The sequence below is a fragment of the Carassius auratus genome, chromosome 26 (assembly GCF_003368295.1).
Source record: "Carassius auratus strain Wakin chromosome 26, ASM336829v1, whole genome shotgun sequence".
NCBI classification, from domain to species: Eukaryota; Metazoa; Chordata; class Actinopteri; order Cypriniformes; family Cyprinidae; genus Carassius; species Carassius auratus.
This window is the reverse complement of record NC_039268.1, coordinates 19889396-19904602: the sequence shown is the minus strand read 5'-3', so window position 1 is coordinate 19904602 and position 15207 is coordinate 19889396. Positions and strand designations below refer to the sequence as shown.

Genomic DNA, 15207 nt, shown 5'->3' with positions numbered 1-15207 from the left:
CTCTGCATTTAATGGGTGAACACACAAATGGTTTATGTAAACATTATAACCAACCTGAATCAGTAAAACATATAATAATAGCATGTCTTGAATATGAAATTAAGTTAATATTAAAAGAAGTATTAGAAAAAAGTAAACTTAAATTTACTTTGGAAAATATACTTGGAACAGCACTAAGGAAAAAGTTAATTATAGTTAATTTCAGGTCTGAAAGAGATATGAATATGAAGAACATAGAATAGTAGGGGTTTTTAAATATATGTATTTTTTCCCCTCTTTTCTTTATCCTGTTCTTTTGTTTCACACTCCAGTCCAGCAGCCATAGAAGAAGAAGAGACCTAAACTAAAACTGTAATAATATGATATTGGCAACTCTCCAGTGTGTGTTTGTGATTGCACTGTCTGGAGAGCATCGAGAGCTCCTAGTTCATGTTTTTGTAAAGTTGAGAACAGTGTTAATCACAGACACACTCTATGCACAGTGTACTGTAGGGAGTTTCTTGGTCATAATGGAGACCAACACAATCTTACAGTTTCTGTTTGTGTCTTGGATGTGTAAAAGACATTCTGAGAAATACTGGATAAATGTTCATTAACGTGTCCATTGTATAACGGTTAAGGGTTTATCTCTTAGCGCTGTAGAGTAGGCTTCGTTAGGGATAAGTCACATATATTGTATTTAAATTAATGTGTGTTTAAACAGTTACGACAAAAGTTATTTAAAAGTAATTAAAGAGTGGACTGATTACATAAAAAAGTAATCAGCTCTGGTAACTGTATATAAATAAGCTACTCAATTATTATATTTAATTTCAATTAAGATTAATTTTACCTTTTACCCTGATTTGGATGAAAGTAAAAAAATGCATTTTTCTTCTGTAAAATGTTTCTGTTAAAATAATGTTTCCTTCTAATCGTGTTCTGCCCAGACATCTGTCCGTGGTCATTTTTCATGCACTATGTATAGTGATCATGTGGGTCGTGGTTAGTAGTCTTCCTGAACACAAACACACACTTTGGTCTGAATTCAAGCATTTGCCATGTTTGCACATAAGAGAGCAGCTTTAACAACCAATAGCATCCAGTTTGGTTTCAGCTTTGGAACTTCCTCTAAATTGTTCTCACATCCAGTTTTATGTGTGTGAAAGACATTCTGAGAAAGACAGGGGAAAAGTGCATTAATGTGTCAGCTGTATAACAACAACAAAAAATGTCTCTACGATGTTTGCTGTTGGTCGTCGTCTGCGTTGTGTTCATCACCACAGAAGCTGTTTCAGGTACATCTCTTTTTTAAGGTTTTATCAAAGATTATTTTATTGAAGATCTGTTTTTGTAGACCCTAAAACATTTTTATTTTTAATTATATTGAAGTATAACCTAGTTAAATGATAAATGACTGTAGTTAATAAGTTATAAATTATGAATTCCTGAAGGGAATAAGTTATACATTCAAATGACTAGTAAAACTTGCTTATTTAAGGTTAATTTTCTTGTTTTATACATTAGGTCAAGAAGTGAATGTATTTGGTGAAGTCGGTGGTACAGTGTCTTTTGGTCCGACCAGCTTAAATCCTTCTGTCAGCAGCATTATATGGAAACACAGAAAGAATGGTGGATCTGTTATGAAAGCGATTGAATGGGATATTGAAGATGGTTTTTCCATCCCGCATCCGAGATTCAGAGACATCACGACTCTTGATGAGAAAACTGGACAGATCACTATAACTCATTTAAATGCTGAACATCGTGGACTTTATGCCATTGACATCAACAGTAAAGAACAGGAACAAAGATTCAAGTTGGAAGTGTTGGGTGAGAGGATATTCATTATTATATTCATTACTATTGATACTGTAAAATCATTATATTTTTATTATGATGCTTTTAATAAACATATACTACAGCTAATAATTCTGTAAACTTTTTTTAAACAATCTTTGTATGTGTAAAAAAAAGAAGATAATTTTCATATTGTTAATATATGTTTTAGTTGTAATAAAAATATTTTAAAAACTATGATTACGCTAACAAAAGGTAGGAAGGTATTATCACGTGTTTTGACATGCATTGTTGCAATGTAAAAATACCAGGAGATGTGATAATAATTCTGTGCAATTACATGTATTGTATTGAATAATTATGTCACTGCATTGTGGCAGTACTACGGTACTCTGATGGCATCAGATTCAGATACCATGGTGCTGTTATATATACTGTACCATGGTGCTGAAGTACTTCCAAGAATAATATAGTACATGCCCCAAAACATGATAAAACAATGATGCTTTCTTAGTGTGAGTTATGATTGATTACTATGATATTACAGTCTGATACCATCATTGAAGTTTTTCATTGTTTCTTTCACAGAGCCGGTCCCCAAACCTGAGATAAAAATAGAGAAGATTGAAATGAACCCTAATGCTGTGTATTTAATATGTGAGTACAGTGAAACAATAATCTGGAAGAATTCAGCTGGAGAAACACTGAAGGGTTCACCCCAGAGTCCAAAAGGAGAATTAATCAAAGTTGAAAAACAAGGAAATCCAGATTTCTTCTACACATGCACACTCGAGAATGCAGTGAGTGAGAAAACCAGTGATCCGGTCTATGAGAGAAATCTGTTTAAAGGTAAGATTTATTTCAACAAGTAAAGAGGGAAACCTCCGAGAATGTTTTTTTTTTAATGTTTAGGTGATGCTGTGGTTAGGTTGTTTACTCTTTTCTCTTCAGAAGTTGTAATTGCATCCAACAAGTATTCATATTCATGCTTAAAATATCTGAATGTCATTGCATTAGATATTAAAATGTCAATAAAAATGTAATCTATTGGAAGCACAAACACATACTTAACATTTCATTAAAATACGTTTCCCGGGTGTTCTCCAAATTAAGTTTTACATTTTAATTCAAATTTTTTAACCCTCAGATACTCTCTTCCACACAAGGCATTATTTGCATTATTATTAATGTAATTATTGTTTTAGAGACACTAAAGTTTAAATCAATGTAGAGAGGCAGACTGAGCTCGGACCTGTCTTCACCTTGTATGGTCATTTGTCTTGCACTATACAGTGGTGGTTCTTTGTGGTTTTGCTAGTCTTGATGCTAGTCTTGCGTGTTTGTACCAGACCTTGACATTGAATATTTCCCATGAACTTACACAAGATAGCAGCAATAAATGCTGAACGCTTAGTGAAAGACCAACTTAATGCCGCATGTTTGTGGTTTCTGTTTCTGAACTTCCTCTGTAGTTTGCAGTTTGCATCTCGAGTATGTTTATAAAAGACATTTAATACACAGCTAGTTTTAACCTAGTTTTAAACAAGGTCATGGCTTAAAATGCTTAAAATATCTGAATGTCATTGCATTAGGATTAGGTATTAAATGTCAATGAAAGTGTAATCTTTTGGAAGAATGAATGATACACAAATACACTAAACTTTTCAGCCACTTTACATTTCAGAAAAATACTTTTCTTGGGTGTTCTTAAATTAAGTTTAACATTTTAATTTTAATTTTAAAGCCCTGATATGCTCTCTTCCACACAGGACTTATTTGAATTATTATTATTTTTGGAGAGACACAAGATAAACACAAGATAGCAGCAATAAATGCTGAACACTTAATGAAAGACCAAACCGATGTCAAATGTTTGTGGTTTCTGTGTCTGAACTTCCTCTGTATTTGCAGTTTGCATTTCGAGTATGTTTGTAAAAGACATAAACCAGTTTTAGCCTAGTTTTAAACAACGTCATAGTATTGTAGGATAATATATATATATATATATATATATATATATATATATACACACACACACACACACACACACACACACCTGTTTTCATACTTGCTGAACCTAATGAACAGAAAGTAGTTTTATAGTTTAATTTGCGGTTGAAACCCTGATGTCACATGCTCTGTTTTACCGATGTCCTGACGTTTCTAGACGTTGATCATGGTAAGACTAAGCCTAACCTGATTTTACCAAGTGAGACATGTTCCTGGGACAACATCGTAGTTGACCCTGGAACAACATTGTGATTAACCAATCAGATTTGAAGAACCAGTTTATAGATTTTGTGAAGTTTATGCTTAAAATCAGTGTTTGGTGCTTGTACATCAGTGTCATTCATCTATCATTTCCTCTGATTTTAGGGATTACTCATGGTTAAGGTTAGGTTTAGGTGTAGGGATATGGTTAAGAATATATTTTTGGAGTAAAATGTTGTTCCAGGGTCAACAAAATATGTTGACCTAGGAACACATCGGACTTGGCAAAATCAGGACGTGCTAAGACTAATGACAAAGTGATCTAATCACTTAAAGGTGCACGGTTGTGAAAATGCTTTATGAGCTTAACATTTATTATTACACCTCAAGATGTGTTGGGGAAGCGTAGATTATATTAAAAGACCCAACTCATCCTCTGTGTGATCAGCTTGTTTTATTGCACTCTAGGAAGCGATTATTAATGTCTAGAGCAAAGACAAATATTTATAAAGATCTTTTGTACCTTCGGCAATTGGATTTGTTAATCAAAAAGGTATGTGATTTAGTATAATGGTATTTACGTGTTTTGTAGTATGTGTTTGTAACTGTGTTTGGTTTTGCTGGTGTGGTCAAAGACAAATTTCAACCATGGTTAACAATCAAGGTGTATTGTAATGTATTGTATTATTATTATTTTTGTTTTCATTAGATTTACGAGGATTTGTTATTTGGATTGCCACTGTTTCAATCAGCATGGTTTTTATCATCCTTTTCCTGTTTATACCACCTTGTTGTCACGGTAAGATTACGGGTGTTTTTTATCTTTTAAAACATTTAAAATGTATTTCTTTTATCTGTGCTCACCATTTTGTTAAAACTCAAACATTGTAAAAACTTGTGGTGAGTTGATATTTACATTTTGTGACATATTTTTGAGTGAAACCATGAATTTGATTGAATCGTTGAACAACATCAGCCCTAAATGTGACTTTGTTATGCTTAAATTATGCATTAACATTGCTGCCTAAATCACATCAGCAGAAAAGAGCTTTTGATTATGAAGATTATTATTATTTAACTTTTTTTGAATCAAATAAAATTATGAAATATTCACAATAAAACGTTGTATAAATAAAGAGTATAGGGTCAATTATGATTTAACAAGACTTCCAGAGTAGTTTATTTTCTTAATTCCTTGTGAAAGTATTATGTGCAATATCATAAATATCCTACATATTATGTGCAATATCACAGACAAATCAAATATATTTTAATCTATGATCAACTTCAGCTATGTTTTTAAAATGTACATTAAATTAAATGCATTTTTATTGTTTTTCCCTCCCTCAGCAATAAGAGGCTGATTCTGAATCCCGGTTTTACTGAAACAACTGGAGCTCTAAACTATCTGTTCCTTCATAACTTTTACTGTTGCTTTTTGACCTCTGTGTCTGTTGGACTATGCAGATGGTGTTGAAACTTCATCCTCCAGTTCTGAATCTGCTGTTATGTATGCAAATATTTTATTTTCAAAGGACAAGATGAGAATATTTTCTGCTTAATATATATATATATATATATATATATATATATATATATATATATATATATATATATATATATATACACATTTTTTTTTTTTTTTTTGGCCAAGACTGGCGTGGACAGTAGAGAAGTACTGAGAAGAGAAGAGAGAGACTGAAATAAATCTTCCATCTGCCTCAAGATCCAACTATTGTGAAATTTGTGGATTTAAGTTATGTGATTGTGGTTGGTTTTGTTGTGTGCCACTCAAAACTTAAATGTGTGGTAGATAAGAAGCTCATAGACAATGTGAGTGCTGTAGATACAGCTTTGGATGTGACTATAGCTCAGGGAGTTCTGTACATTGTTTGGTTCCAGTTAAAGAGCCTCTGCAGCAGGGCAACTGACTGACTGTGAGGTGGCATAGTCGCGGGTCAAAACACCACTCTTCTGTTATGATAAAAGCATTACACAGGTTCTCCCCACTCAGTGATGCACCCACTGAGAAAGCTGCTCAAAGTGCTAGTTATTGGCGATTCTATTGTTCGGAACATTAAAGTAGAGACACCAGCCACCATAGTCCAATGTTTATCGGGAGCCAGAGACTGTTATTCACACTGGCGTTAATGATGTTTGACCTTACCACTCTAAAATTTCTAGAAATGATGTGAAAGAGGTGTGAAACGAGCTTTTGGTGCAGACCTTACCTGTTGAAAAGAGATGGTCTTCATCCCTCCTGGGGTGGCACCGCTCTTCTCTCTAGAAATATGGCACATAGTCTTAGAGTTTGTACTTGACCAACTGGAGCCCAGGTCAGGGAAGCAGACACACTGGCTAAAACGACCATCTGCTAACCGCCTCATGTCACAGAAATCAGCTAATTCTCAGCACATAGAGACTCTTTCACCTAGACATAACACTATAGAGACTGTGTCTGTTCCCCGAACTAGAAAAAAAAAGAAAAAAAAAGAAAAACCCTTCCAAAACAATTTAAGGGTAACAGTTTAATTAACGTTCAACAAAAAAAAAATGCACTGAATACAGAGAAACAATTGATAAAGCTAGGGCTTATTGAATATCAGGTCACTTTCTATAGAACACTTTTTGTGAATGATATGATCACTGATCATTGCGTAGATGTGCTCTGTTTGACAGAAACCTGGCTGATTAAAAAAAAAAAAAAAAAAAACAGATGATTACATTATTTTAAATGCATCTATCCCGCAAGATTACTGTCAGAAACATGAGTCGTGTCCAATGGGTAAAGGGGGAGGTGTTGCTAGGATTTATAGCAATATTTTCAGTATTTCTCTGAGGGCGGGCTTCAAGTATAACTTGTTTAAAGTAATGGTGCTTCATATAACATTATCCAGAGAAACAAGTCTTAATGATAAATAAAATGATAAATAAAGCTCCATGTCTGACTCATTTTAGAGTTGGTACTGAGTTTTGAAGTCAGCAAAAAGTAGCATCACACATAGGCTAATCATGACCGATCATGTTTACATTATCAGTTGTCGCTGTCATTTCAGAAAACTTGTGCACATCCCTATTAATTGCCATATTATTTGTTATATGTAGCTATATATGTTGATGAAATGATTTGTAGCTGACACAGAAAAGGTTTATTTCTTGCTGAATATTTTGTTACCCTTTTTAAAAGTATTTGTTTGTTTGTTACAAATGTTGTTTAATAATTTAATGTTTATTTGAGTATTGTATATGTTTAACAATTGCCAATAGTGACACCTACTGGTGAAAATATGTAGCATTGTACGTATGTAGGTCACGTGGTTTGATAAGCTGCATTGAGCATTGGGAAAGCACGAGGTGATCACGAACGGAGAAGTGTAAGATCGTAAGAAGTAAAGGATTAATAAGATTGTTTGTTAAGAAGATCTCTAATGTCTCCTGAATCCTGATTGGAAAGCACACGGTATGTTTGTTTGTGTTTTGGTTAATTTTGTGTATAATTTAAGGTATTTTGTGTATTAGTATGTTTAAGCCATATGATTAATCTACAATGTAATGTAAAATGACTTCATCACAAATGTAATTGCAATTTTATTTTTTATTCTTTAGTTTTTCACGGTTCTCAGATGTTTGTGATGACAAGGGGACAGACATTAAAACTGAAAATCTGAATCTGAAGGCATCAGTTGAAGCGTGTTTATTTTCTAATCACGGAGAAAAACTTCAGGAGCCGTTATAGTGAAAAACGTGCATTCACGTCCTCTAAAGTGCAAGAATTCATCGTGAAAAATTAAGAGTTGCCAGCACTCGTGGTGATCCAGTTGACCCGGTGGAAAATAGCAGCCGTCAGTGGAGGTGAAGATGTCGTCATTCAAGGGAGCAACGCGATTTCGTCGTATTGAAACTCCATCTTGCTTTTCGCGTGACTGAATTCCTTTCAGTGGAGAAGAGCAGCGCAAGAAGTCATTTTGCAGTGACAACCGATAGCCACAAGGCGGCGACATTGCAAAGTTGGGTCAATTCAGTCATCAATAAGAGTTGATATCCTTGGATTTGGAGGTCAGACTGTATTTTTTCAGCTTGAAAAATTAATTTCTTGGTTGATGTTGCATTAACATTTATTATAATTGAAATTGTATGCAAATGGTTGAAAAAAGTTTTTGCATTTAATACTTTTCTGAGTTGAGATTAATGTGTAACTTGTTTAATAATTGACATTGTACAATTTCAATGTGTTAGTACAGCTGGCTATTAGAGTTTAAGGCTGAATAATTTTGTGGTTTAAACCAAGTTACCAACATGGATGTAAATAGATCAGACAGTGTCTTAGACCAAGTCATTCAAGCTCTTGAAGATGAAAAAGCGCAATTAGAGGGGAAATTAGAAACTGAAATTGATGTCTCAGAAAGACAAAAATATGAAGAACGCCTTGCAGAAATTAATGCAGATTTGCAAGCTAATAAGACAAAACTTCAAGGGTCATCATCACAAGTTGAGCAAGAAGTTAGGCGTTCAGAAAGAGAAAGACGTCCAACAGAAAAAATGCTTGAGTTAAGACGTGATGAGTTAGCAAAAAGAGAAAGGAAGTTTATGTTCACATACTTAAACTTTAAAGCTGAAGCTCAGTTTATAAGATCTAAACTGAAAGAACAATGCTCTAAAACCGAGTTAGGTGATATGATAGTGACTGCAGAAAAACGTGAAGCAGAGTTAAAACAAACCTATGAGAGTATTCGTGCAATGAACGTCCCATCTCAAGATATAAGAAGGAAAATGGATAGCTCCACTTCAGTAACTAGTGAAGTAACTGTACTGTTGAAAAGACGTTGCGCAGAAGTTGACACTAAAGAGTTTGATGCGGAGGCTGTAAAAGAAACACTCCTCCAGTTACTGCAAAGAGATGACGCCAAGTCAATTTATGGATCAACTGTGTCGAGAGCTGAAAAAGAAAGTCAGCAGGGAAGTCATATGTCAGTAAAAAGAGCGGAAGCAGCGGCACGCTTAGCTGCAAAACGTGCTGAACTAAATCGAGAAAAAGAAATCTCAGCTCAAAGAAAAGAGGTGCTAGCCCAACAAGAGAGGTTAAAAATGCTGGAGGAACAAAGGGATCTTGAAGTCATGGAAGCTGAATATAGTGTGTACGCAGAAGAGGAATCAAGATTGAACGCTGAAATAAGAGAAACAAACGAAAAATGTGCTTTGCCTCTATGTCAGCATCCGCTGCAACACAATAGCCATTCATGCACCAAGGTTTCAACCTTTCAACCTTTAGCTCAACCGTGCTCTGAAAATAAGCTAGAGACTAAAGTAGATGAGGTTGTATTAGTGAAAGCACTAACAGAATCTCTGGCAATGACCAAACTTCCAGCTCCAGAGCCATTCACCTTTACAGGTGACCCACTCAAGTTCATTGAATGGCGCACTTGTTTTAAAGCTTTAATTGAAACAAACTGCACAACTTCAGCACATAGGCTCTTCTATCTAAAAAAGTACATAAGTGGAGATGCTCTTAGTGTACTAGAGGGAACATTTTATAGGAGTGATGAAGATGCATACACGCAAGCTTGGGATGCCCTGAATAAACGCTATGGACACCCTTTTGTAGTTCAAAGAGCATTTAGGACAAAGTTGAGTAACTGGCCAAAAATAGGACCTAAAGAATCACTGAAATTGAGGGAGTTTAGTGATTTCCTTATCTCCTGTAAAAATGCAATGCCTCATGTACATGGTTTGGGAGTTTTGGACGATTGTGAAGAGAACCAGAAATTGCTTCAGAAACTTCCTGACTTTATAACAACTCGCTGGAATAGGCATGTCAGTAAAGCACTCGATGATGAAAAGCCATACCCCAGTTTCGCTGAGTTTTCAGACTTTGTGGCAGAAGAGGCACGTATTGCATGTAATCCTGTTTCCTCTCTACATGCTTTAAAACATGCAGATGAAAGGTTAGGAAAGGAGCAAAAACGTTTCAAAGCCAGTGCTCTGATGCAAAATGTTAAACCCATTGCAAAGAACTTTAATGCATTGGAAAGAGAAACGTGTACCAAACTCAACCCTTCTGCTACTCGAGATAAAAGACAACTAGAATGTATCTGCTGTCAGCAAAATCACTTCATATACAAATGTGAAAAGTTTGCGGCAATGCCTCTTGAGGAGAAGAAAAGGTTTGTCATCAACAACAAGATGTGCTTTGGTTGTCTGAGAGTCGGCCATATCTCCAAAAACTGTAGAAAGCGAGCAACTTGCAACATCTGCAGGCAAAGTCATCCCTCTCCACTTCATGAAGAACGTTTACAAGGAGGAAAACCAGAAGCTTCATCTGACGAAAGGGCTTCCATTAGCTTATGTAGTGTGGGAATGGACAACTATAATCGCACTTCAATGATAGTTCCAGTATGGCTCTCTTGTGCAACAAAGGACAGCCCAGAAATTCTAGCCTACGCATTGCTGGACACGCAGAGCAGTAATACATTCATCAATCAGGACATCTGCGACAAACTTCAAGTACACACAGAACCTGTGAAATTAAAGCTGTCCACAATGACTGATCGAGCTACGATAGAGGATTGTCAGAGAGTAGATGGGCTAAGAGTGAGAGGCTATAGTTTGCAAGAGTACATTGAGTTGCCACCAGTTTACACTCAAGACTACATTCCCTTGGAACGAGATAGCATTCCTACTTGCAAAAAAGCTCAGAAATGGACCCACCTGCTCAGTGTTGCAGACAAAATGCCAGATCTATTGGATTGTCCTGTAGGGCTTCTAATTGGCTATGATTGTCCAAGAGCTCTAAAGCCAACCCAAGTGATATCAGGGAATGATAACGAGCCATACGCAGTCAAAACAGACTTAGGCTGGAGTATAGTGGGATCCATAGCTCCCAATAGTTGCTCTAGAGATGTAACCGGGTTCTGTCATCGCATATCGGTGAAGGAACTCCCAGCTATAACACCTGCCTCTATAATCAGGACATTAGAAGCTGACTTCCGGGATACAGATTCAAAAGAGAGGACAATATCTCAGGAGGACATTCAATTTTTTCAACAGTTGGATGAAAGGGTTCAACACAACAGAGAAGGACATGTGGAAATGCCCTTACCTTTCAGAAAGCGTCCTCAGTTGCCGAACAATAAGAAGCTTGCTGTGGTTCGTTTGAGATATTTGAAAAGGAAAATGGAGAGAAGTCCTAAGTACAGAAAGGACTATGTGAGATTTATGGACAGTGTCTTTAGAGATGGAGATGCTGAAGAAGCAACTACCACTGGAAAAGAAGACAGTACATGGTACATCCCACACCACGGGGTGTACCACCCAAGAAAACCAGAGAAAATAAGAGTGGTATTTGACTGCTCAGCCAAATTTGAAGGCACATCTCTAAATGACCACTTACTCACAGGGCCAGACTTAACAAATACTCTGACTGGAGTGCTGTGTAGATTTCGTGAGCATCAGATTGCTATTGTTTGCGATGTGGAGAAGATGTTCCATCGCTTTCATGTCAATCTAGATGATCGTGATTTCCTGAGATTCCTATGGTGGGAAGAAGGGAACACTGAAAAGGAACCCAAGGAATATTGCATGCGAGTTCACATTTTTGGAGCAGCATCCTCTCCAGGGTGTGCGAACTATGGCATGAAATATCTAGCCAGCAAATATGAGAAGGACTACCCACTGGCAGCAAGCTTCATTCGCAAAAACTTCTATGTGGATGATGGTCTTGTCAGCATTGATTCCAATGAGAAAGCCAACAAGTTGATTAATGAAGCAAGAGATGTTTTGGCCAAAGGAAAACTGCGCTTACACAAGTTTGTGTCCAATAGCAGAGAAGTTTTGAATGCAATTCCAGAGAGTGAACGTGCCAGTGTAGTAAAGGATGTTGATCTGAACTACAATGAGCTTCCAATGCAGAGTGTACTGGGAGTAAAGTGGAACATAGAGACTGATACATTCTCATTTAAAGTCGACCTTACTGAAAAGGCTGCTACTCGAAGGGGAATTCTATCAGTGGTTGCAAGTGTGTACGACCCATTAGGTTTTCTTGCTCCCTACATCTTTGTTGGAAAAAGAGTGCTCCAAGAAATGTGTAAACGAGGAGTAGGATGGGATGAACCTCTTCCCTCTGATCTGAAGCCAAAGTGGGATACATGGCTCCATGACTTGGAAAATCTCCAAAGGATTCGAATACCAAGATGCTTCATTCCTGAAAATATGGGCAAAATCCAGAAAATTGAACTGCATCATTTTTCAGATGCCAGCAGTGAAGGTTATGGACAGTGTTCATATATCAGGACTGTTGCTGATGAGCAAGTGCATTGTGCGCTGGTCATGGGAAAGGCCAGAGTAGCCCCTACAAAGGTTTTCAGCATACCACGCCTTGAGCTGACTGCAGCCACAGTTTCAGCATCAGTAAGTCATCTTCTTAGAGAAGAGCTAGATCTGGAGATAAATGAGGAGTTTTTCTGGACGGATTCCCAGATAGTATTAGGGTATATCAAGAACGAAGCCAGACGCTTTCATGTTTTTGTGGCTAATCGTGTCCAGAAAATAAGAGACTCTACAGATCCAAAGCAGTGGTTCTATGTGGAAACCAATCAAAATCCAGCAGACTGTACATCTAGGGGTTCCAAGGTGGCAGACCTAATTGACTCAAGTTGGTTGAAAGGCCCAAAGTTTCTATGGGAAAAGGAAATTGTTACTCATAAAACTTCACCAAAGCTTCTTGTAGGTGACCCTGAGGTAAAAGTCCTGAAAACAGATGCCTGTGTAAGAGACAACTTTCTTGAAAGACTAACAAGATTCTCAGATTGGAATACAGCAATCAATGCTATAGCTAGAATCAAAAGACTTGTGAAAAGAGACAGATCAGGGTTCATTAGTGTAGAGGAGAGGGAGAAAGCAGCTCTTGTGCTCATCAAGGCAGCACAAAAAGAAGCCTTTGAAGAAGAACTGAAATGTCTCAGTCAAAACCCTGCTAAGCTACCGAAGAATAACAGGTTATACCAACTTGATCCTGTTCTCCAGAATGAACTGCTCAGGGTTGGAGGTCGGTTAAGAAAGTCTAACGCAGCATTGGAGTTGAAACATCCAATAATTCTTCCTAAGGAAGGCATTGTCACACAGCTGATACTTGACCATTGCCACAAGAAAATTCAACATCAAGGTCGAGGTCAAACCTTAAATGAGCTCAGATCCAGTGGATATTGGATAATGGGTGCAAGCAATGTAGTGGCCAAATACATAAAAAATTGTGTTACATGCAGAAAGCTGCGCAGACCAGTTGAAGAACAGCGCATGGCTGACCTTCCAGCTGACAGAGTAGAACCATCACCCCCATTCTTGTATTCTGGTATTGACTGTTTTGGCCCCTTCTACACGAAACAAGGTCGGAAAGAATTCAAACGATATGGTCTGTTGTTTACGTGCCTGAGCTCCAGGGCTGTACATTTAGAAATGTTAGAAGATCTCACTACTGATGCATTTCTGAATGCTTTAAGATGTTTCATAGCAATCAGAGGAGCCGTGCGACAGATCAGATCCGACCAAGGCACAAATTTCGTGGGGGCAAGGAATGAGCTGGAGAAAGGTTTGAAGGATCTAGACCAAGAGAGGATCTCTACCTATCTTGCAAGCAAACAGTGTGATTTCCTTATGAATGTTCCTGAAGCAAGCCACATGGGAGGTGTGTGGGAACGCCAGATAAGAACAGTAAGGAGTGTGATGAATGCTGTTCTGGCACAAGCTAAAGGAAGACTGGATGACACCTCATTAAGGACATTCTTCTACGAGGCAATGTTAATCGTGAATAATCGTCCGCTTACCACTAACACAATAAATGACCCAGAGAGTCTTGAGCCCTTGACTCCTAATCATCTGCTTACGATGAAGACATCAGTGCCTCTGCCTCCTCCTGGCAAATTTATTCGTGAAGATCTGTACGCTAGGAAAAGGTGGAGAAGAGTGCAATACTTGTCAGAGCAGTTTTGGAGCAGGTGGCGTAAAGAATACCTGGCCAACTTAAGCCTCAGACAACAATGGCACAAACCTAGAAGAAATGTTCAAATTGGAGATGTAGTGATTGTCAAAGAGGACAATGTTCACAGAAATGAGTGGAGGTTAGCTAGAGTTGTTGAGACAAGTGCAGATGATGATGGGCTTGTAAGAAAGGTTAAACTCCAAATGGGACAAAGTAAGTTAGGTAAAAAGGGTGAGAGATTGACACAAATAACTCTTTTGGAACGTCCAATTCAAAAAATAGTGGTAATAGTTGAGAACAATTCCTAAACTACGAGTATACACACAGTTGTCTTAACATACAGAGTAGTGTTGTTCAAAGAAAATGAAAATAACTCTTATGTTGAAAGTGTTGAAAGAAGAATGAAAGTTAACTGACAGCTTATAGGAAAATTACAGGCTTAATTGATTTCAGTTAAAAGGTAGTAATTTCATAAATCCTTGTAATTTTGGTGGCAGTGTAGCTGACACAGAAAAGGTTTATTTCTTGCTGAATATTTTGTTACCCTTTTTAAAAGTATTTGTTTGTTTGTTACAAATGTTGTTTAATAATTTAATGTTTATTTGAGTATTGTATATGTTTAACAATTGCCAATAGTGACACCTACTGGTGAAAATATGTAGCATTGTACGTATGTAGGTCACGTGGTTTGATAAGCTGCATTGAGCATTGGGAAAGCACGAGGTGATCACGAACGGAGAAGTGTAAGATCGTAAGAAGTAAAGGATTAATAAGATTGTTTGTTAAGAAGATCTCTAATGTCTCCTGAATCCTGATTGGAAAGCACACGGTATGTTTGTTTGTGTTTTGGTTAATTTTGTGTATAATTTAAGGTATTTTGTGTATTAGTATGTTTAAGCCATATGATTAATCTACAATGTAATGTAAAATGACTTCATCACAAATGTAATTGCAATTTTATTTTTTATTCTTTAGTTTTTCACGGTTCTCAGATGTTTGTGATGACAAGGGGACAGACATTAAAACTGAAAATCTGAATCTGAAGGCATCAGTTGAAGCGTGTTTATTTTCTAATCACGGAGAAAAACTTCAGGAGCCGTTATATGATTAAATATAACAATTAATTTGAAATAACCCAATAATTCATTAAATAATTATAAGAGAAGTCTGTATATAATAGCCTATAATAATTTAACAGAATTTCATACCATGGCCAGAACAGAACTGACCCCCCGACTGAGTCAGGT

General features: G+C 36.8%; 2 protein-coding genes across 3 annotated transcripts; both read left to right on the top strand.

The window, feature by feature from the left end:
* Positions 1-938: 938 nt before the first annotated feature.
* Positions 939-5531, top strand: LOC113044603 (CD48 antigen-like). Its single transcript, XM_026204718.1, has 5 exons — positions 939-1277; positions 1507-1812; positions 2368-2628; positions 4700-4789; positions 5341-5531. Exons 1-5 carry the CDS (start codon positions 1211-1213, stop codon positions 5352-5354), a joined length of 738 nt encoding a protein of 245 aa, XP_026060503.1. The 5' UTR covers positions 939-1210; the 3' UTR covers positions 5355-5531.
* A 113-nt stretch (positions 5532-5644) lies between these two features.
* LOC113044600 (uncharacterized) lies at positions 5645-15004 on the top strand. 2 transcript variants are annotated; one of them, XR_003275884.1, is made up of 2 exons: positions 5645-14789; positions 14936-15002. XR_003275884.1 is itself a non-coding variant. In XM_026204715.1 (2 exons), the coding sequence occupies exon 2, from the start codon at positions 8287-8289 to the stop codon at positions 14266-14268; it is 5982 nt and encodes a 1993-aa protein (XP_026060500.1). In that variant the 5' UTR covers positions 5645-7450; positions 7597-8286; the 3' UTR covers positions 14269-15004. The 2 variants fall into 2 exon arrangements, 1 of the variants encoding a protein (XP_026060500.1); XM_026204715.1 differs by having other exon boundaries at positions 5645-7450; positions 7597-15004.
* Positions 15005-15207: the final 203 nt, after the last annotated feature.

Bases quoted from the DNA above. Each gene is read 5' to 3' on its own strand.
- LOC113044603 (XM_026204718.1), top strand. From the start codon at position 1,211: ATGTCTCTACGATGTTTGCTGTTGGTCGTCGTCTGCGTTGTGTTCATC. The intron at 1,278-1,506 runs GTACATCTCTTT...TTTATACATTAG, and splicing joins CACCACAGAAGCTGTTTCAG to GTCAAGAAGTGAATGTATTT. The intron at 2,629-4,699 runs GTAAGATTTATT...TGTTTTCATTAG, and splicing joins TGAGAGAAATCTGTTTAAAG to ATTTACGAGGATTTGTTATT.
- LOC113044600 (XM_026204715.1), top strand. From the start codon at position 8,287: ATGGATGTAAATAGATCAGACAGTGTCTTAGACCAAGTCATTCAAGCT.